Below are 22,992 nucleotides of genomic sequence, written 5' to 3' on the forward strand. Positions count from 1 at the left end.
AACAACAAACCAATCCTGCTGAATCCTGGAGGTTCTCCCTGCACATGTCCCCATAGCAGGTTGTCTGTGTAACACACTAGAACTGTCCCCTCCATCCCACCAAACCCAGCCACACACACAAAATACAATGACAGCATTGTATCTCTACAAGTTATTCCAGGACTGAAAGGACTCCATTCTCCATCCCCAGCTCTGTTTGTGACTCATCAAAAATTCCACAGTTCTCTGGTTTTATTTCAGTTCCCCTTTCAGCTCCCTGCCTATGCCATGGAATGCTGCAAACACTTGTGGCACTGATGCCTCAGCCTCTTTAGGCTCTTTTTTAATGGCAGTGCAAGTAACAGCCTCTGTTTCTTAGTCCTTGCAGCTACCTCCATCTTAAAATTCAAATAGGAAATAGTAAAAGATGAATGAGCTTTCAAAATTACTTTTATTCTGTTAAATAAAGTGACTGAAATTATAAGGAAACTACAGGCAGAGGAGTTTTGCACTGACCAAACTACTCAGACAGCTGTAAACAAAGTGAGTTTACCAGTTTGGAAATGGATCAGGTCCTTCTTCACTGGTTAACAGGGGCTGAAAGAAAGTAATTACAACTGTACAATCCAAGAGCCTCAGTCCACTAAAAGCTGAAGGAAATGGAATAAATCAAGTCCATAAACGCAATCATCTCCTAAGCCTCTGAAAACAAATTCCAAGTGAAATACTCTTGCCTCCTCCAGATTTTTGCTCTCTGCTTGAGCGGTCAGGAGCTGCCTCTGAAAAGTAAAAACTCCCATCCACCTCAGGCCTGGTTTTTGTCCCCACTGCTTGTTTTTTTTCCAAGTTTTCCTTAACACCTGCCCCTGCCTTTTGCCACGCCTTGCCCTGCCACAGCCACTCAGTGAGAAAACACTTTGCAGCTGGGCCCAGCCCTGCTTTTTTCTTACAGCTCTAAGGCCCTCCAGAGCTTGGCAGCAATTAGGGGGCAGGTAATTAACAGGTTTCTCACGGAGCCAATTTCTAGTGCTGGAAGGGGCTTTTCCTCGTAGTTGGGAACCAGCTGCCTCCTCCTACCCAGCGTTTTTGAGCCCTGGTATCGTCCTTCACACTCAGTGCTACACTTTGGCCAGCACCAGAACATTTTCTTTAGTACAGACTCACCCTCCTAGTACAGAAAAAAATTTGTCCCACAGCAAACAAAGGCCGTGAGTCAAATCTACCAGGACCTCCCCAAGGATCTGGCTGATAAACCTTTCACCAGCTCCGGCCAAGACTCGATGTCTGGTGAACAGAATGTTCTGGAAAAACGACGTGCCTTCTATAAACACTTTCTGTTTTTTTTTCTGGCAGGCTTGTCCTGTTGTTTTAAAACCTGGAGAGACTGACTCAGCCTGGCTCCTGCAGGAGCTCAGGGAATGCGAGGGGTCGGGGGGGGAAGGTGGGGAAGAAGGAGGTAGGGGGAATGGCGTGCGAGGAGAAAAGAGAGGGAGGCAGAGCTGAGCCTCTCACAGCCCGTGCTGCCTCTGCTGTTTACACAAAGTTTATGTACACGTTGCCCACCTCCCTCAGCCCGCTGTTTGTGCCCAGGCAGTTTTCCAGCATGTCCTTGGTGGGCAGGGCGCTGTCAGTGCCGGTGACAAATTGCCGCAGCGCCTTCCTGCCCGACAGGCGGCATTTCTGCTCCTCCCTGGCAATGCTGTCCAGCAGGACTCCTCGGATGTCCTTGGGCTTCCCTGGCACGCCGAACACCACGAACAAGCCCAGGCAGTCCCGCCCCACCAGGCGGCAGAACTCTGCCAGCTTCCCGAACCGGCTCATGTTTTGGAAGCACTCGTCTGCCAGCGCGGCTTCCCGGCAGCAATCATCCTCCTCCTCCTCCTCCTCCTCCGCGGGGCCGCCTTCCGCACGGAAAAGCTCTGCCAGCTGTAGAGCCTGCACGGCGATCTGAAGCTTGATCTGCTTGTCAGCTCCAGACAGAGTCCAGATCCAGTCCACCCCGAAGAGGCAGGACTGCTGCCTGGTCATCTTGCTGGTCACAATGAGCTCCTCTGCTCCCTTCTCCACGCAGAAGCTGATGAAGTTGACCAAAAAGATCTCGCTCAGCGTGTTTGTGGCTGGCTGGAATTTGCTCTGAGGATCCACAAAACCAAGATAGTCCTTCAGCCTCTGAGAAGCGTGGAGCACACCCTGGCTGAAGACTTCACAGATGAGCAGAGTTTCAGCCTTGTCCTCCTGGCTGTCCTCCTGGGAGACCTTCTGGCCCATTTTCTGTGCCAGAGGAGGTCGTTTCTACATGCAGACAGCCTTGTGGAAGTCCCTTCCTTTTCCAACAAAGGTTCTGCAGGTGCTGGGCTCAGCCAGACCTGTTTACCATGCATATGGGTACCTGCTGCTTTCCAGGTGACAGTGGTGGCAGCAGCAGAGCTGAGCTCCGTGAGCCCACGGGGCAGACGGGCTTTCTCCTGGGTGTGTTTCTCCACAGCTAACTGAGCACCAACCAGCCCAACAGGCCCAGTAACTTTCACACCTACGGAATTCACCTGTGCTTGTTTTCCTTATTGTTAATTCCGGCACCATTCCGGCTGATGTTATCTCCCTCCAGTCTGATCTTATCTTCTTTGATCTCCTTTCTAGGACTATTACAGAGAAGCCATTTTATTGGCACTACTGGGTGTTTCCTTGAGATGAAACAACCTTTTCCTTTTAAGCACCCAGAGAAGGGGATGCATCCAACCCTGAAGACTGCTACAGGGTACTTGAAATGATGTGATCATTTTTGATGGGATGTTGCCTGTATCCCAGGATTACCTGCTGCTCCTGTCAGTAGTCCCATGGCAATGTACACAGACTCAGCTGGACTTTTGGCCCAACTGAGAAGCTCCTGCTGTTGCTGCCTGTAACTGGATTATTTCAAGGAAGCTCAGGCAGTCAATGCACCCCCATGCACAACTATCAAATACAGCTACAAATAAAAAGCTCTTGCTGCAAATGAAAACCCCAAAGTGCTGAGGTGAAGCATAAAATCTGCACTGAACAGTCAAAACAACAAAGCAGTGCAAGGTATAAAAAGCATTCAGATAGGGCAAGTGCAACTTCTCTCCTAGAGCCAGGTTGCAACAATACCTTGTGGATGGGAATCAGAAGAGTTGTTCTGGATTAGTTCTCCATTCCTAAGTGTAATATGTACTTTAAGCGAACAGAAAAAAGCTGGGTTTAATCTCCATAGGCTCTTAACTGAAAAATATCTGTCTTTTCCTCTACACTGCAAACAAACAGATAGAAGTTTATTATACTCCAAGTTTCAAAGTGTTTATCCTCAGTGTTCCCACTGAAACACTGAACTGATGAACAAAACCACGGCAGTGATGGTCATGAGACCAGGGTTCTGCATTTTCCGGCCCATTATCCAGGCTCCACTGAGCAAAGCAACTGACCATCATTTATACCTGCACCACAGCAACAAAATGGAGTTTGGAGAAGCTCAGCTCCTGTTGGCAAAGCAGCCAGAGCTCCTGACTGCTGAGGGGAACAACACCTCAACAACAACTGCTGAGGGGAACCACAGAGACACTCGCTTTTTTTACAGCAAGAAGGGCCAGAGGACACTGAGCAATGGTGAAGCCCCTTCTCATCACACCATACCAAACAACCTAAGATGGTTCAAATCTGGATCCCAGAAGTAACTAAAACATCTTGGATAGTTGATTTCTTAGCTGTTAGCTGAGCCCTTCTACAGGCATTATTGACAAACTAACAAGTCAATAAAAAATGTGTGATTTTGCCCCTTTTCCCTCCTTCAGTTTTTAAATAGAACAAAACAAGCTTCTTAGGAAAATTTAAAAGGGAAAAAGGGAACCAGCTTTCAGAAACACTTGGCATTTTCCACAGATTTTATTGGATTTCACATGGCAATACACAGCAATTATGTTGCCCTCTTCAAACACAAATGAAAACACCCTGACGGTATCAACGGCGCACACACAAAAACTTCCTGACTTTATCACTTGCTCTCGTATTCCCACCCCATAAAACAACCCAGGTTCAGATGACAGGCAGCTCCAAGGGGATGACCTGGCTGACAGCTGGCAAGTGCAGGAAAGGGTTGTTTGGAGCAAAATTCTGCTTACACTGGACTTAAATAAACCATCCCTGCGGTCACTGATAACACTGGACTGAAGAGACATTGGAGAGTATATTTGTGCCTAGTTCCACACACAGTATTGTGTCACTAGGCCCCCTTTTTTTCCCTCCTATGGATATCCAGTCCTGTTCCCCAGCCAGCAATCTAGAGCAATCTGGAGGAATTTTGCCTGGAAGCCTGCACCGCATTCTCCCAGTGCTTCCACAGGGTTTTATGCTCAACTTCCATGTAAGTAATAACAATTTTGCAGAGCATTCATAGGAAGTGAGGCCTGAATCCACATCCCAACCATCTGCATGTTACACAGTGTGGTATTTCTGCCCAAATAAAACGGCTCAAACACCCCCAAGACTGCAGAGGAAAAAATAACAGCAAATTATTCATGCACAGGAATCAGTCAGGAATGTTGACTAAAGCATCAGTTGTGATCTGTTTGTAGATAAAGGGTAAGTAGCAAAAAGTATTTTATGGAGACTTTATGGATTGTTTGCCTGGCTCCAGTTACTGAAGAGAAAATGGCAGCGTACATTATGTACAACACAACCTGTCCACATCAGATTTTTCATCTTGGTACATCAATAATCAAAATTTTTCATCCTGGAACATCAACAATCACCTCCCCTGCACATCCTTCAAAGATCCAGGTCATCAGGTCACAAGAACATAATGCCAGAATATGTCTCTGATCTACCCCAGCATCTGATGGGAGTTCCCTGGAAGCCCCAGAAAGAACCTTTCTTCCTTTCCCAGCTTTGTTTTATGAACATCCTCACAGTCAGCACAAACCTAAAATCCCTTGCTCCACTCCAGGAACGGTCTCACTTCCAGCACGGAGAGCGAAAAAACGAGTGACAAACGCTTGGAAAAGCAACACACCACTGCAAGGAACATTTCCAGCTGGACTTTTTTTTTTTTTTTTGCCTTTACAAAGCAAAGCAGCTTCATGCCATTGTGCCACAATACATGCAACGTTCGACACCGTACAAACAACCACTGTAATAAAAAGTAACTTGGGTTTTTTTTTTTGTTTGCTCACGATACCCAAAGCCTGACACGAGATTTCCTCTGGCTAGTTCGGAACTTTAAAACCTGATTATCCACAAAAGCAGAGGAGCTGTGCTTTAATGATGAGGGACATGTTTGATATTTGAATTTTGGAGGAAAAGTCCCACCTTAGGTTTAATAATATGAAATAATATATTTCCTATACATTTCTCTATATAACTTTATTATTTTGTTTTTTTGCAACTACACCATCTTCACGTTAGTTATAGCACAGAAACATCCCTTCCATATGCAGGGAGTACTCTCAACTTCAATGGAATTTTTTTAAGTCACAGAAGTGTTAACAACCTTGTTAAATGTTCTAACTACTGCTGCTGGGACCAAGAGAGAGAAGACATTTTAAAACGTGCAGTTTTCATATGGGTCACTGCTAGAAAAAACATGCTTTAGAATTGTTTCATCCCAAATGGAAGATCATTAAACTGTGCACTTAATAAAAAGCAACGAAAGCAAACAGTTCCAAAGGTCAGCCTGCCTTTTCCAGTAACCAGCTGGTCTGCAAACTGGCATAATTTTTTTACAACCTTCTCCCCTTTCCCCACACACCTTCAACTTTCCATCACTCTATCTCACAACAAAATTTAAATTTTTGCTTTTATATGTACTTCATATACTTCTTTTTTCCTTTTTTTTTTTTTTATAAAACAGTATAAAAATAAGAGCAACAGTCAAGAGCTACCGGGCAGCTTACGCAGGGCACAGATGACTAAAATCCTACATTGGATACTGTAGGAAGGGCAGAACTGGTATCTGTGCCAAATAAAAGCACTTGAAAAGGAGCAGTAACTTCTATTTTTCAGCTGAGAGCCTAGAAAAAGCTGATGCACGATATCTACAGACTCAATACTTTTACCTAACACCTTCTGTTACTTTCACACAGTATAAAGGATTATCTGAGACCATGAATAAGCAAAAAAGAGCACTATCATACCACATAAATTTAAATGCAATACTCTGAAACATATCACCAGTTTGTACATTAAATAGAGTTAAAATGATTACCATTCACCAGTGTCTGGGTGGCTTTTATGGCAACTTTAGAGTAGGCACCTTTTTTTTTTTTAAAATCTCCTTGTCTCTTTAAAATTCTCCACCCCACAATGTTCCTTCGAACAAACAGAAGCAAGAGCAATTGTAATGTACATTATCTGCTGCCCATCACATCAAATGATGATGCTCCTGCACACAGGAAAGTGAGACTTTGCCAGTGCCTGGTGGTTACCATCAAACATTGGAGTCCTCATCTGTGACACTGGTGCTGGGAGAGCGGGTCGCAAAGTCTTTAAACATTTCATCTTCTTTCAACATGTGCTGGAAAGGAAACAAGGGAACAGTGAAGGTTGACCCTATTTATGTCTGCCAAGGGGTTTATACCCATCTTAGAGAAACAGATCTTAACTCCACAGACCCCCAGACGCCACTTTTAAGCCTTACTGTCAAGTTGTTGATGCCTTCAGAAAACGCTCCTATTTGCCTCACTGTCCCTTCTGAATCTTCCATCTATAAAAAACAGAGAATGAACAATGAATCAATAATAAATTAGTTGCATCATAGAGTCATAGAATGGTTTGCATTGGAAGGGACCTTAAAGACCATCCAGTTCCAACCCCCTGCCACAGGCAGGGACACTTTCCACTAGCCCAGGTTGCTCAGAGCCCCATCCAACCTGGCCTTGAACAATTTCAGGGATGGGGCAGCTTCTCTGGGCAACCTGTGCCAAGGCCTCCCCACCCTCACAATAAAGAATTTCTCCCTAATATCCAATCTAAACCTCCCCTCTTTCAGTTTGAAGCCATTCCCCCTTGTCCTGCCACAGCAGGGAACTGTCTTACCTGCTCCAGCCTGTCCAAATCATCATCGTCATATACTCGGATATCCAAGCCAGGCTTAAAGCCCTTCTTTGATCCACTCCCAGATGCCCGCCCCAGCTCCATGGGACACACGTACTCTTCCCCATCATCTTGCTTCTTCTTCCTCAGGCTCCCAAAATTGCTGAAGGTAAGTTTCTTTGGCTTAAAAGTGAAGAGAAATTCAACACGAAGTTAGAGAATCAGCTAATAATTAACAGATCTCCTACTCTTGCACTGATGTTTCAATGATGAAGGGCCAAAACCCCACTTGTCTCCTCAACAGATCTTCCAAACAGCTGTAATTCATGGCAGAAAGGACAATGTGTGTTCTCCCATTGTACCACTGTTAAGAAAACACCATTTAAGGGATCTAAAATGAGGTCAAAATTCCACTACATTAGACCATGAGCCTATAAACAGTAGGAGACAATCTCCCTCCAAACACCTTACAGGACAGACAGAAGGACAACATGAGTGCCACCTCTCATCTGTGCACAGGAGAGGCTGAGGTGTGGTGTGTTCATGGCAGACACAAGTGTCAAACCCAAATCTGCCAGGTCCTTCTCTCATCCTTCTTTCCTTAGGAACCAGCCCCTTTTCTCAGACCTTACTGAAGTGCCCTCCAAAACCAGCACACCGGAGATCCTGGAACCTCACACACGGTCCAGAACAAGTGACCAACCTTTACTTTGGCAGTTGCTGTCAAGAGGACATAGTCTGGGGACTCCATGGCCTCTCGTTTCTGCTGCTGGGCCTCCTGCCCGATGAGGAGGTTGAAATGAGTCGCCAAGTGCCGCCTCAGCAGCGTCTTGTTCGGGGGGATGTTCAGCAGCTGTGCCATGGTTTCTACATTGAAACGAGGCTCCAAAACCTATGAATCAAACCACAGAATCCAGCTGAAGCCAGCAACTGTCTGATGAAGTCTCAAGGACATCAACTTGGTCATTCCCTACTTTTGGAGTTTTTGTTTGTATTTTAGAGGAAGTGTACAGCGAAGAGGGAGAAAAGAGAGTTAACTAGTGAAAGGATTCCCAAAATGCTACCTCCAGACTTTCCTTCACAAATAGAAACAAACTAGCAGAAAGGAACAGAGAAATTCACCCTTAACTGAAGTAATGTGTGAAGCTGCCACAGAATGTTTGCCCACCATCCTCTTTAACTCTGGACAAGGTAGCCAGAGGAATCATGGAAAACAGACAATACATTTGGAGCAGGGTCTTAACTCTTAATCACCATAACAAACTTCTGTAATTATAAATCTCTTGTCTGGAGTATCTGATGCCAGAGCAATTAAAAACAATCCTGGTGTGACACTGAAATCTCATTTTACACAAGTAACAAGCTTCCCTCCTAAAAGAAAACCATATCCAGGTCTGGGAAGGCAGACAGTGGCTGTTTACCACCAGTGTGCAAGATCAGAGGACAGGAGGTGGAGAATGCCATACCAGAGTTAAATTGTGAGGGGAATGCAGATTACCAAACCACACTAATTGTGCCACAGACATTCACATCCTTTAAACCACAGAGGAATAAATGTTGCTACTTATGAAGTAGAACAAGAAGACAAGACGTGTGCAGTGAACGCAGCGTCAGAACTTTTGGTGGTTCTCAACCACTTTTTTTTTTTTTAATAACAAGGAACAAGCCATCCCAAAAGCTTACCATGAGTCCTCCGTGCACACCACTGCCCCGCAGGTTGGGTGCATACTCTGCCAGATCCACGGAGCGCAACCACTCCATCACACGGTGGTTGGTCCACTGGGTGACCTCGGAAGGGGTGACATTGCTCTGTGAATAGGAGGAATGGGCAGGTAAGGAGACATCCCAACTCAGCTATCCCAGCCCAAATCTCTACTGAAACAGTCCCTTCAGGAATGCAATCCCAATTTGCACTTCCAGGAAAAAAACAAAACAAAACAAAAACAACTTTTTTTTAGATTGCCACCTTGCAGCAATTCCAAGGTGGGGATGGGGATTTTTTAAGCTTCAGCAACTGGTTCCACGAGCTGCTGTGCTGTTCTGGCAGATACACATTGTGAATCTAAATCCAAGAGTCTGGGTTGTTTCATCATCCATTGCCGTATCCAGCATTTGCTGCTTCCAAAACAAACTGGTAGCAGTCTCCCATCTGGTAACAGGGCCAAGCTCCTCTTACACAGAAAATTTTGACACTGCCATCAATTCGCCAAAGTTACACAAGACTCATGGCAGCAGTGCACTGAGTTCAAGATGATTTATGTTCCAGACAGCACATCAGACACTGGGCCAAACCAGCCCAGCTGTTGGCTTGGAAGAGAAGCAGGAGACTTGGCAAGGGGGACACAAGTCTGGGGTCAGGGCAGGTGGAGGAAAGAAAGTGATGTCAGAGCATGAGGCTGGAAAGGCAACATGAGAAAAAGGGAACTGAAAATGAAACGGAACGAAATAGGAAGGAGGAGAAAGCAGAGCAGGAACAATCAGAAACATTAGGGATAAAATCCTAAAGGATTTCCCTCCACAGTTTCAGGGTAAAGCAGTACCTCATCCGATGGCCTCCTGCGCAGGCAGTTGGGCTCAAAGTTGTTTATTCTCAACACCTGGATGGCTCTTTTGATGCTGAGATGGTGGAGGACACTGACAACCTTCAAGGACAGCAGGTCATCCTGTCAAAGAGGAAGGGGGAGTTAATAAACTTAATGTGCTTATTCACGGAACCAGCATCTGACTGGAGAAGACTGGCTGAAAATGGCACATCTGACACATCAGACGTAAAATTTTAATATGTGAGACAGGTGAGTAGCAGCAAACCATCTGTCCCAAAACAAAAGCTCCCCGTGTTGCACCGTATGAGCTCCTGGTGATGTTCTTCACACAGGGCACAAGGCTTAGTACAGGAAACCTGGGGCAACAAGGAGGGGACAGGGTGAGATGACACATCCTCAGGGACTGCATTAGAGCCAGGACAGCTTTCCAGTTACTGTTATTAATTTTGAGGCAGGGTGACTTCACAAGATCTTAACAAGTATTAGTTTCATAATTTGCATATTTAGGTGGTTGTTTACAGTGAATCTGTTGTCATAGTTTGATGGCTAAACTCTGTCTAAAACTATCCACAATTAAAGGGCAGTGATAGAAAGAATATCCATTTAAAAAACAAAGCTCCTGCTACATATCCTTCCTCTGTCCACCTATTACTTTTTCTCCTTTTTCAATACAAAAAAGACTCTTGAATAATACTAATTCCCTTACATTATACAGCCCATGGTGTATCTTATCTGCAGTCAATCCTCACCCACTTAACACTGGTAGTAAAGTCTTCCAACACAAGATCAAGCTCAATGGAGCCTGTTGGCATCACATTTCCAAGAATTAAGCAGAAGAAACAACTTGCCTCCTACTTTTATATTAATGTCTGAACTCAAAAAACTAAAGGAAATAAGCACCAAATCCCATCATTAAAGCAGTGAGTATTTAACATTTGACTGAAATGGTCTGAGTGGGGAGGGAATCTCACTTTGAAATGCAAAAGCTATTAAGTGTAGCCTGTTTTCAAACAAGTTGGCTCTTCAAACTGCAATTTTCTTCAAAGGAAATTGCTTGGGTTTTCTTCACCTAAGCATCCACATGAATAAGGAAGCATATCGAATGCTTGCTCACTGAAGAAAAAAAATTCCACCTACTTCTATTAATTAATAACAATATGAACAGTAACCACAGCATCTGCACACTTTTGTGTGCAAACCCTGCCTGAGCACAACTGTTAAGAGCAAAATTGCCCATTTCTCATGCATAAATCTGAGTTCTTGCTTAGAAAGTTTGCTCTTCCACCTGAAGATTGTGTGAAGACAGTATCTCTAAAGTTGGAAAGAATATAGGAGATACTTGCAGGTGAGTAGTAGTAGCTGTTTTCTATAGGTTACAGCTATTAGCATTAGCTTAACACAGGACTCCCACTACGGTTTGAAGGGGCCCTTTAAGCACTGCAATGAAGCACATGGACAAATAGGGAATTCTGGCATACCCTCTGACCTCCCTCAGCCTCCTCCCAGCCATCACCCAGAAAGCTGGAAGTCCTGATTAATGAACCATTCACCTGGTCTTCAGTGGGGACAAACTAAGAACATGGAAAGGATGTCAGGGAAAAAAAAAGAAGCCATTTACTCACCACACTCATGTAATGGAGCATTCGGCCATCCATCTTCCCTTCATCAAATTGGGTCTTGTACTGGGGGAGGCCAATGTCATCGAGCCACCCTGAGGCAGAGACAGACACTGCTGTCAGTGTGGGAGCCAAGTTACCTGCACCAGTTGGCGTTCTCACCTTCTGAGCCCCAAATTAGCCATGATTAGGAACCCCCATCTAAAGACATTGCTTCAGCATGGAATAAAATCTTACTGGTAACCCAGTGGTAATCCAGTTTGCCATGGTTGTTTTCCTCTTCAGATCCCAGTGCCTGCAGAGCAAGCTGGAGCTTCTTCCGATGCAATGGGTGCTTTATCCCAAGCTCCTGTGAGAGGAAGGAAAGCAGCAAATCTAGAGACAATACTGTATTATTTCTCCTTCTGCTGAATTCCAGAGGGTTCCAGAGAGTCACACTGTACACAGCACTTGCTGGTGACCTGGCAGGTGTGTTTTCTATTTGATGAATATCAGCATCATTTTAGCACATGTTCAGCACTAGGGAAAGGCCTGGTGGTGTGGTGGGTTAATTAATCTCAAGAAGTGATGGATTCCAAATTGTATGAAAATGTCAGCCACAGTATTCTGATACCAGGTTAAAAAAAATCCCACAATATAACCCATGTTAGCATTCAGAAAAATACATGCTGGGATTACTTCCTCCCTTCCCATTTAGGCAGGTAAGGTTAAAGGAATTATTTAGTTAAGAGCACATGAAGGTCCCAGGCACTACTGAAATTCATTAATGCTTCCAAAGGCATAATGCCTTTCCCAGTTTAGCTGCAAGTGCAGACATTCCAGGATCTCTTTAATCCCATACACACTTTCACTAGTGCTTGCTGGTTAATGTTATGTCTGATAACACTATTACAACTCATTATGTTCACATCACACTTTTCTTATTCCAGTTGTAGTGTAACTACCTGAGTAAACAGGCTTACTATTCCGTGAGGAGAGTGATATTTTAAGAGGTGGAAATTCAAACTGTAGTGAATACTGTGGATTAAAAGTATAAAATGAATCGACCTTTTTTTTGTGTTCCTCATTTTAGAAAAAAAGACAAAGAATTCTGTAACAATTAGAGACATCAACTGATCAACCTGTGTGTAACAAATCCTCATTCTCTTTGTATAAAATGGGCAAAAATTCAATCAGAACAAACCATAAACTTTTTACACCCTTCTTACACAGGCATAAAACAACTGTACCATGAATTGGGGCTACAAATCCATATGATAATGAGGCACTCTCACACACCTGTTTTTAGAAAGTGGCATAGTCAATTGATACATCCACGCTTCATGAAGTTAAATCACATATTTGTAATTATTACCTTCATTCCAGAGCATTAAATTTCTACAAAACTTCAAATAAAAAGAAATGGATTTGGCATCACTGCACATGACAGTATTTTGAAAACTCACCTTGTTTACATTTTTTACCAGGTGCACCTGATTTACACGTAGAGAAACAGCAATTTCTTTGTACCTTTAACTGAAAGGATTGCTTCCAGTATTTCTCACCTTTTCCAGATCCTGCTGAGAAGCCTGCAGGAGTGTTTGCCCAGACAGTATCCACTGCCTGCCATTATTTATGTAGGAGCCGAGCCCTTGGTCCTGGAGCCAGTTGCAAACCTGCTCCTTTGTCCACTTTGCGAACGGCATGTCCAGCTCACTGTGGAAGATTCACCAAAAAAAAAGACTGATAAATCCTGTGCCTCAAAGCTCCAAGAAAGCCAAAATCTAAGTCTAATTCATATTTTGTGGGAGCTGGGACAATCTCTGGGGGGGAACATGCATCGTGGCGGGCTTGTGAGGAAGAATACGTGTTTCCTTCGGAATCATCAGCACCATGAAGTGCTAATTGCTGCTGATCTGCTGCCACTATCACAATAAATACTACCAAAACCAACCACCTCTGCTGCCTAGCGTGGCTAAAACCCCAAAGAGAGACCATAATGCTTCACTTTAGCCTTTAATCCCTGGAAGTGCAGCAGGAAAGGTACTGGAGGAGTATCTGTCACTGCCACGTGAGGGCTCATGTCCTGCTTCAATGAAAACAGACAAACAATTCTGTAACAATTAAAGGGAAAGAGGCTGATCAACTTGTGTGTAGCAAATGCTCCTTCCTCTTTGTGTACAATGGAAAATATAATCAGAACAAAGAAGCTTCACTCCTGCAGGTCAGCAGCATGACCCCACCACCCACCCAACCTCAAACCCTGCAAAGACCACCTCTCAAAGGAGAGCCAGGAGAGCCAGGAATGTTTGGCACTGAGCTTCTCCTTTGAGCTGGGAAGTCAAGCCCCAGCACACTTGGCACCACTTGTCTTACTTGTGGGACTGCCCCAGGTCTCGAGACCAGCCCAGCCGTGGCCCCGCCGTCGCTCTCGTCCCTCCTCGTTTGAACTCAGTCTCGGACATGTCGTCGGGGTTGAAGGTGGTAGACTGACTTCTCCTAAGCCTGGTTTAAAGGAGGAAAGCATGTTCACATTTGGCTAAGGACAAGGCAACTGCAATCAATGTAGGCAAGATCTCCTGCAGGGCTTGTAGCTCTTCTTCCACCTGCCCTCGACCTGCTGTTACTTCTCTAAAATGCTCCACAGGCTCCTGCTCTTGGGACAGTAAATCATGGAGCCACATGTTGGAGGGAAGATGTGTTCCTAGCAAACCCCAGCTCTGGAGAATGGTCATCCCTCATCTTTTACTTACTTTCCAAATAACTTCTTGATCCCCCTGGCCTTTTTCCTGGAATCTGGAGAAGGTGGTGTCATCTGTAGACCATCTGCTTCCTTTGGGCGGGGGGGCAAGCCAGCCAGATCCAAGTGATCTGCAGATCCCTTCTCCGTCTCAGCTGTTAGAAAACAACATCTCAGTCAAGACCCACTTGTGCTGGACTGTACAGACACACTCCTGAACTTGGGAATGACTCCTGCTAAAATTATTGAGAGCCACCATGTTAAGAAAATGGGGCAAAGAGGGATGGGAAAATCTAGGAGAAACAACACGTATCCTCCTTTGTGGGCCTGGCTGGTAACGTTCCAAGGCAATGCTCTGCACCAGGTGGGCAAAAAACACCTCCTTAATCAATCAGTCAATTAAATCCCAAGTTTACTCTTCCTCAGGGAGTGCTCCTACAGTCCTTTCACAGACAGAGCCAAGGCACATGGATGCCCAGAAACAATTCAATGCCATGGCAGGGAACCAAACCAGGATTCTCCACAGCACAGAAAACCAAATAATTTCCCTGCAGACATCTTTCAATTACCTGCAGTATTTCGTTCCCATGGCAAAGAAATTCCAGCAATAAAACTCCTGCTCTGGGGGAAAGGCCCTTTTCCCCTCACTTCTGCAAACTGTGGAATATTTTGTTCCTCTGCAGAGGAACATCAGGGAGTTTAGGCTCTGTCTGAACCAGATCTTCTGAGTGATGCACAAAGCACCTCTGATTAGAGACCCTCCATGTTATCACCCACTATAAAACCATTAAATCTTTGATCTGTAGCTGCTTTCTACAACAACAAACCTGAGGGCTCCTGTCCCCAAAGGGAAAGTCGTCACAAAAGCTAAACTAACAGAGAAAAAACAATTTTAAGAGCATTTAAAAAGAAAACTAAAAGAACTGCAATATCTACTGGGCTACACAAGCAGAGGTGTGCCAGCAAGTGCCAGACAGCTGAATAAAACTACCATGAGGAGTTTATGGCAGTGACTTGCTGGGGAACAGTGACAGCACAAGCTTGTTCAGATGAAGCAGCTGTGGCAAGGCAGTCTGCAGCGGACTGACAGTCAGGCCTGTAATCACTTCTACCATCTTTTAACATGGCTGTGTAATTAAATGACCATTAAATGACCATCAGTGGTTTTTGAAATGGACTCTCAGACTTCCATAAGGGAAGCAAACAATGAATCAAGGCAGAGCATGACCAGCAAAAACATTTAGGCTCTGCCAGTGCGTCCTTCTGCTGGGCAAAGTCTAGATGATTCAGCCAGAATACATTTGAACATGTCCCATTTTCCACCGATGCTTCAGATGTCAAACCTTGCAGCGAAGCAACAAGGTCAAATAAAAGATTCTTTCCAGGCACTTCAGTTTGACCACTATGGAACACAAGGATCCTGCCAGTGGGAGACAGCACTAACATGGAATCAGGCTGTGGCATTCGTGGTTTTTGCTTTACTTGTGTAAGATGAAGTGCTAGTTTAGGAAAAAACCACATTTAAACAGCATTCTAGAGAGAGAATACCAGGACAAGGTCGGGTGCATTAGTAGCAGAGATTTGCGGGTATTGCAATGTTTGCTCCTCATTCCTGGCTCCCTCTGGTGCACTGACACTATATCTTGGAACAGCTTACACTTGAGGGGTCACACGTGGGAAACTGAGAGGGCTCAGATCACTTGGTCCCTTTGCCAGTGAGGGACACCCTGGGTGGCTGCACCACCACCCCGACCAACACAGCTCTGCTGGCTAAGGCAGGGCCCTGCAGGGCTCACCACCCACAACCACCCAGGGAAGGCTCACATTTGAAGACTGTTTTTTATTCATTCTGTGAGTGGCTCCTTCACCATCTGACCCCATTGTTTCTCGCTTTTTATTACATAATAAATATAACTACATCTTAGAAGAGGAACTACTCACCCTTCCCCCTGGAATTCCCCTAAACGAATGCCTGGGAAATATCACAGCATGATAGAATATGCTGAGTTGGAAGAGACCCACAAGGATCATTGAGTCCAACTCCTGGCCCTGCAAAGATCAGCCCCAACAATCCCACCATGTGCCTGAGAGCATCGTCCAAACACTCCTTGAGCTCTGGCAGCCTTGGTGCTGTGCCCACTGCCCTGGGGAGCCTGTTCAGTGCCCAACCACCCTCGGGGGGAAGAACCTTTCCCTGATATCCAACCTGAACCTCCCCTGACACAGCTTCAGGCCATTCCCACATTCCCTACTTCCCCATTCTTTAAACTCTTCCAGTGGATCCAGGACAGATGGGAGCACCAAGGTGCCTCTGGCATTTAAACACCACCGATTCTCAGCTGCTCCCTGGGTCTGTGGGTAACTTCAGGCTCAAAGTCATGGCAAATTAACCCGCAATCTCTCTCATTAGTAGCAGCCACTGAGAAATGGCACAGCTGACTTTTAGCAGAGGGCAGATGTTACGTGAAAACTCCTTTTAGTGATGGGCAGAAGTCTGTCTGCAGAGCTCTTGTGTGTAGCTGGTGTTTGAGGAGTGGGTGGCCATAACCAGCCATCAGCAGCAGCCACAGCCCAGGGCTGGTAGAGGCAAGACATGCAGGATTACTGTACCTAAGGTAGGTGCACTTGCACTTCGACTGCGATCTTCAGAGATCCAAACAAGGCACACACAACAGGAGGGAACACGCAGAGGGACAAGGGAAAACACAGTTCAGAACAAGTCAACAAAATACGAGACAAAGGGAGGGAGGTACATGAGACACAGGTGCCACACGAATGCCGAATTCACTGCTAATTCACCAATCCACTGCTAATCCCCTTGCACAGAAGGGAAATGGAGTAGAGCTCTGTGCAGTCACTTCGGTGCAGGGAGGTCACCTGCTCCAGGACACACTCAGGGCTGAGTGTGACTCCTGTGCAGTGGCAAATATCTGGACAGCAGCTGATGGAAGCACTGAGACCTGGATAACATAAATAACTTATGCAAATTCACAGGGCCCTGATTTACATGACCCATCTCCCAATCCTTTGCGACAGCCACGAGCGCTCCGCTTTGTTAGACACATTGCTTCCAGGATGAAAGAGGTGATCTCACAAAAGCACACATTAAATAAACCAAAGCAAAGAGTCTAACCCTCAGAACAGACTGGGAGCTAGCAAGTTCTGAGGCTGTGTGTCACAGGAAAATATGGGCAATGTATGATCAATGTGTGGGTATGTTACTTGCTTTGAACAAAAGTCTAAAATTGTCTTGGGGTAAGTAAGAACAGGAGACACTTCTGCTCAACAAAGCAGAAGCCATCCCCCTTCAGGCTTCTGAAAGAGAGAGCTAAATCCCTAAATCTGGTGCAAGAGAGAAACTAAAACTTTAGGTGACTGGCAGTAGATTGAATGCCAAGACTCATGGATGCTTTCATCACAACAGTGGAAGGACTGCTACAGCAGAGCAGTAAGTGTAAGGAGGATTTCAGGTGATGGCAACAACAACTTCTGCATTAAGCAGAACATTTTATGTCTTTGTCATGTGCAAATGTCACCAAATGACAACATCAAAACAACTCCCCTCCATTATAGCTCAAAAATCTACCTGAGCTTGAATGACTTGCCAATCCTGTTCCTGTTGTCACCATCCCTTTTGCAAAGCTGCTTAAATACAAAAAAAATAAAGGGGAAGACTGAGTGTTGCTGCTCCATTTCTGCACATATGATATATCTTATGAAAGATAAACTGAGGATGGAGCTAGGGGAGAAAAAAGCCCACAAATCCCCTGTGTGAACTACTGCCAGATAGCCAGTATTTCAAAAGAGCAGCAACCCCCTGCAAGGTCCCAGGGGAAACATCACAGCAGAAGTTGAACCAGATCAAACACTTCATCACATCAGTGCTTTTTTTTCTTGCTGTTTGATACATCCTAAACATCCTACTGAGAAAAATGCCACAAAGTCACGGTGAGACTAAAGGCTGGCCTTCCTGCTTTTTAAGAAAGCTACAGGTGTTGTTAAGGCCCTTCAAAATGCACAGGGTCTGCATGCAGATGCACGATACCTACCCAGATTGGGGGCACTTGCAGTCCTCTTGTTGTTCTTTATCTTGAAAAAGCCTCGGCCGAAGGAGGATCTGGCCTTGCGGGTACCAAAACTGTCCTCATCTGCTGTGCCACCATGAGAGGGAGACTTCGGGGGCAGGGTTGCAAAACTATGACCTTCCACAGGAGGTTTAACCTGCTTAAGTTAGGGAAATAAAGATTTATTATAAGGGAATGGCAAAGGGCCTTCTGAGAGGGACTGCACAGTGACCGCTGACAGAAAACCTGGGAAGTGCCTCTCATGTGTTACTACAAGAAAAAAAATGTAAAATCCGCAAAGAAAAACATAAGATTTTCATTTGAATGTGTTGTCCTAGTTTCAGCTGGGATAGAGCTCATTTTTTCCTAGTAGCTGTGTTTTGGATTCAGGATGAGAACAGTGGTGGTAACACATGGATGTTTTGGTTGTTGCTGAGCAGGGGTTACCCTGAGTCAAGGAATTTTCAGTTTTCCAGGCTCTGCCAGTGAGGAAATGCACAAGAAACTGTGAGGGAGCATGGCCAAAAGGATATCCATGGGCAAGCTGACCCAAGCTGGCCAAAGGGACATTCCATGCCATGGAACATCATGCCCAGTATATAAATTGGGGGAGTTACTTGGAAGGGGAGCCCATTGTAGCTCAGGAGATGAACAATAGCATTGTGCATCATTTGTCTTTTTTGGGTTTTCTCTCTCTCTCTCTCTCTCTCCCTTTTATTACTGTTATTATTATATTAGTTTATTTTGTTTCAATTATTAAACTGTTCTTATCTCAACCCATGAATTTTCCTTTTTTTCCTCCTGATTCTCCTCCCCATCCCACCAGGGCAGAAAGGGCAGGGAGAGGGAAGTGAGGAGCAGCTGCCTGGTACTTTGTTTTCAGTTGGAGTTTAACCATGACACATGTTCAGGACCCAGGATTACTATCACTACCTCATAAGAGTAACCTGTCTTCTTTAAGACGTTCCTCACTTTCTGCAAGCTTGGCTCAAAGGTATGGAAAAGGTAAAAATACAGTCCTGGAAGGCTTTGAACTTTTCCAGCTCTCCAGGATTTCTGCCTCCCCCATTGGGAGCTGCAGGGGCAGTGGGAAGCAGAGAGGCAAGACCCCCGTGGTATATCAGTTCTCTGCCAAGTGTCAGAGAATTAATTCAGCAATTGCTGAATTAATGGGTGAACTGATGATGTCTCCTGCCAAAACTGAGAGGAAATTATGTATCAAGCATGGAGAATAAATGCCAGGAGAGACAGCAGACACTCCAGTTAACCAATTCAAAGCAGTAGTTTAACTTTGCTGGCTGTTTCAGTTGCTACAAAAAAGAAGAAGGAAGAAAACCCATTCACAATTCCAAATACAATCCTTTGGCTTTTGCCAATGCAGCATTCACCCTACAAGTGGTATCTGAGGTCTGTCATCCCTGCTCAGGTCTTCCTATAGGTAACAAATGCAGGCTGTGGCCATAAGGGGTAACTGTTCTGCAATGACAGTCTTTTCAGAAAAACAGTTTCTTACTCACAGAAACAACTGGGAAATCCAAGGGGTTTTAAAGATACACTAATGAAAGGTAATTACAGAGTCAGTAAAACACTTAATAGTTAGCTTTGCCAATTATCTAGTGGTAGAATATGTGGGGGAAACATTAGCTTAGAGGGCAACCTTAAGCTCAAACAGACTGGAAGATAATCCATGTGTGAGGAGGCAAGGGTGAGACATTATGCACTGACACTGAGGTAATGATGACACCCAGAGACTCCACACTATCCCTTCTGCAGCATATTCCCCCTCTGGAACTGTGTGTGGCCATTTGACATTACGGAGTCTTTCACCACCCACTCACTGCCCCTGTTCCTCCATGTACAGACACACACACTCGTTACCTCTGTTGGCTTCTGGGCAGGGTCTCTGTCCTGTTTGGGAAAGATTAAGACAGACATTTAAAATGCCATTGTTTACAGCCAGCATTCAATTCATTATGAGTTAAATTTTGAAATTAAATACCCTTCCCTGCATGTTTTTTTCCCCCAAAATAAATCTCTTCAGAGCTGCATTTCACACAGATTAATCCCTGCCTTCTTTGAGGTCAGTGAGCTGACATGGAGGTTGCTTTGGTTTACTGGATTAGCTGTGCACATAATTAGGGATGTGCAGAATGTTAAGTCTGAGAGGACCCAAAGAGGAAATCAGACAGGGTAGAAACATCTACATCCTCTACTCCTTGGCTGTCCAAGCAAAGAACCAAAAACCTCCAACCCATAAACTCCAGCTCTCATCATAAAATCCTGGTTACATTTTCAGTCCTGTCAACACCCCTCCTATGCTGTCAGACACAGGAGGTGTCAGGGAATTCAGGAGCTTCTCCCTCTAGGAGTTCAGGCTGTCACAAAAGAGCACATGAATCACCCTGATTTGATGGCATTGCTGGAGGTTTGCTGCTTTTGGTCACTTAGAGAAACCTAAACTGAAGCTATTGCTAGACATATAATGGCTCAATATTTTTGTTCCTGACCACCTAAAACATACAGTCAGCCCAGACTGGATTTTATAATGCATTAATTACATGGTCTTCCAAAATTATTCAAGTAGGAAGGGGTAGTGGGACTTATTTTCTGGAAGATGTCACATGTATGTGACCATTGCTAACACATGACGAGCTCTGCTCTGACTCAGGATTTCCCAGAAGGTGGCAACAGAGCATCCATGGGGTCACTGCCACAACAGAGATGTCACTCCTATTCCTAAGGGGATGGGAGGGAGGAGGAGGCCAAACCTACCACTTCAGATGGCTCTTTCCTCAAACTGCTCAGACTGCTGGACTTCTGCAGCGAGGAAGTTCTGGGACAACGACATAAAAACAAAGCTAAGTTATTGAAATTAAATTTGCTAAGATTGAGACACAGGAACTAGCTTTAAAGAAAGCACTGTAAACATGTTGAGATACACTAAAACCAATGATGCTTTGAAATAAGACAATCAATGCAGTAATCAGAGACCACAAAATTTAATTACACCATAATTACTGCTGCTGATGCTTCAGTGACACAATGCCCACCTTTGGATTTTGTTGGCTTCTTATTTAACATCATATTTTCAGAAGCACAAGCAGAAGTTACACAGGCAAAGGAATTGATACTAACAAAAGCTATGAAAAACAGTATTTTTAGCAACTGTCCTTTGACTAATTTAATCCTTAGAGAAGCCAAGTATGAGTGTTTTAGTATTTTAACTTTGGTTCTATTTTCCATTTAGGACCAGATATCCCACAATTTCTGGTGGGATTTACAGTCTAGGACGCTCAAGTCTGGTTGAAAAGAAAGTTACCATTAAAGTTTTTCTCATAACCACATATAAATTCAGAGAAACACTGAATTTTATAAAGTTACCTATATTTACACCAACATAAGGGGAGCAGAATTGGGCTTTTATTGTCTCATTCTAATCCACTCATCACCCTTCCCCCACTATCAAAAGAAAAAAGCAAATCAAATGTGTGTGTACTGTGGAAAACTATAAATTTCAGAGTATACTGACAGTCCACCACTGATGTAACAGAAAGTAACTGTGCACAGACAAAGCGTTGGAAAGTAATGATCAAGAAAGCTCAGGACATGAGCAGAAACCTGCCATCACTAAATCCCATCTTTGCTGGAATTAGCTGATGTGTTTGCATGTATGTGTAAAATATGGGGGGGTGTTGGGGTTTTCAAGTTGACAATCATATATAAATATATGTCTCCTAAACAGTTTTGATTATGGTACTTACACTGGACTATCACACAGATGAGTTTCTGGGGAGGAACCTACTGATCTTCCTTCACTGTAAAAACAAAGAAGATACAGAAAAAATATTTTGCTGGACAGAAATCCCATCATCTCAGGCTGCTTTAATTGTGCTTTCACTTCAGCTCTTATGGTACTAACACATGGCAAATATTCCCCTCAGAGTGGCAAGTCTTGTGAAAGATAAAGGACAAAGGTGAGCTCAAGATAAAGATAAGCTGCATGAGGCATAGCAGAAACCAAGCCAAGCTGGTCTTCTGGACAGGATGCTTTCCTTGACTGGAACTGGAAAAATCCCACATCAGCTTGGGCTTGCACTGATTTTTCACACTAAGATTGATCGTTGTTCAAAGTCAATAAGATTTTCCTGCCTCCGGGTTCTTAGTATTTGATACTTCTTTATATAAAGCCAGGGATTTGGAGCCAGTAGAAAAACACAAGCACAGCCCTTGTTTAGGTGTGAGTCTGGGGTGTTTTTCCATCTCCTCCCAGGGCAAGAAGGGTGCAGGATTAGAAATGCTGGTGGAAGGTGAAGGCCACTCCTTGCTTACCGAGAAGGATTTAATCATTGCACTTCATGAACATTAGCTTAGTTTGCTACAGCTACTCAGATGAATGCCAGCCTTGTTTAACTGACTTAATGACTTGACAATTCAGTCACTGACAGATTATTAACCTCATTAAACATCCCAGAATATTGGATTTACAACTGAAAAATGCATGGAAACCATAATAATACCTCATTTCACTTGCAGGATCTGGCCTAGGCTGTGTTTTCACTCTCTCTGCATCAGCTTCTGAGCTCTTGGATGTTGATGAAAAAGAAGGTATTGAAATCTGTAAAATACTGGTGTGGATCTGTAAGGAATTCTGAAAAGGATGAAGAATATGTGTTACAGTCTTTTGAGCTGAAATGAAGCAGTCATATATGAAAAAAGAGTAACAGATAAACTGTGAAAAGGAGGGTCTGAAATAAGGTTTCAAAAGGTTTTTTTCTATTGTAATACAGTGATTTACTATTTGAAAGATGGCATTGAAGATAAAACACGAATCATTGCACAGATAAGCTACAGCACAGACAAAAATCTCCCAAGTCTCCCAAGGCTGCCTCCTAAATCTGTCTCTACCTCCTAAATCTGTCTCTACTGCAGACACCATGAAGGGTAGTTCACTTTTCAGGTTTACACTTTTCCTCAGCCACCAGAGAATACCAAAAAACTGCTAAACATTCCATTTAATTTAATTTTCTTCATAG

The 22,992-nt window shown here is 44.3% G+C and overlaps 2 protein-coding genes across 24 annotated transcripts in view; both read right to left on the reverse strand.

The window, feature by feature from the left end:
• Nucleotides 1-1,512: 1,512 nt before the first annotated feature.
• On the reverse strand, nucleotides 1,513-2,694 carry REP15 (RAB15 effector protein). The gene has a single exon (XM_027693608.1). The coding sequence runs from the start codon at nucleotides 2,245-2,247 to the stop codon at nucleotides 1,513-1,515; it is 735 nt and encodes a 244-aa protein (XP_027549409.1). The 5' UTR covers nucleotides 2,248-2,694.
• Nucleotides 2,695-3,854: 1,160 nt separating this feature from the next.
• The window catches only part of PPFIBP1 (PPFIA binding protein 1), a 92,802-nt gene continuing 73,664 nt past the window's right edge, over nucleotides 3,855-22,992 (reverse strand). For 12 of the 23 annotated variants that reach the window (XM_027693598.1, XM_027693594.1, XM_027693592.1 and 9 more), the window contains 18 exons: nucleotides 22,477-22,607; nucleotides 21,721-21,774; nucleotides 20,732-20,792; nucleotides 19,838-19,867; nucleotides 17,945-18,119; nucleotides 16,506-16,538; nucleotides 13,909-14,050; nucleotides 13,532-13,660; nucleotides 12,721-12,871; nucleotides 11,414-11,525; nucleotides 11,183-11,271; nucleotides 9,558-9,680; nucleotides 9,071-9,189; nucleotides 8,701-8,824; nucleotides 7,721-7,909; nucleotides 7,021-7,200; nucleotides 6,623-6,688; nucleotides 3,855-6,499 (listed from right to left, as the gene is read on the reverse strand). In XM_027693598.1, the coding sequence (XP_027549399.1) occupies nucleotides 6,413-6,499; nucleotides 6,623-6,688; nucleotides 7,021-7,200; nucleotides 7,721-7,909; nucleotides 8,701-8,824; nucleotides 9,071-9,189; nucleotides 9,558-9,680; nucleotides 11,183-11,271; nucleotides 11,414-11,525; nucleotides 12,721-12,871; nucleotides 13,532-13,660; nucleotides 13,909-14,050; nucleotides 16,506-16,538; nucleotides 17,945-18,119; nucleotides 19,838-19,867; nucleotides 20,732-20,792; nucleotides 21,721-21,774; nucleotides 22,477-22,607 (1,995 nt within the window). In that variant the 3' untranslated portion in view covers nucleotides 3,855-6,412. Of the gene's footprint in view, nucleotides 6,500-6,622; nucleotides 6,689-7,020; nucleotides 7,201-7,720; nucleotides 7,910-8,700; nucleotides 8,827-9,070; nucleotides 9,190-9,557; nucleotides 9,681-11,182; nucleotides 11,272-11,413; nucleotides 11,526-12,720; nucleotides 12,872-13,531; nucleotides 13,661-13,908; nucleotides 14,051-16,505; nucleotides 16,539-17,944; nucleotides 18,120-19,837; nucleotides 19,868-20,731; nucleotides 20,793-21,720; nucleotides 21,775-22,476; nucleotides 22,608-22,992 lie in introns of all 23 variants that reach the window. The other 11 variants (XM_027693602.1, XM_027693606.1, XM_027693600.1 and 8 more) reach the window with 7 other exon arrangements.

The sequence above is a fragment of the Neopelma chrysocephalum genome, unplaced genomic scaffold (assembly GCF_003984885.1).
Source record: "Neopelma chrysocephalum unplaced genomic scaffold, ASM398488v2 Primary Assembly neopelma1_92, whole genome shotgun sequence".
In the NCBI taxonomy this organism is placed as follows: domain Eukaryota; kingdom Metazoa; phylum Chordata; class Aves; order Passeriformes; family Pipridae; genus Neopelma; species Neopelma chrysocephalum.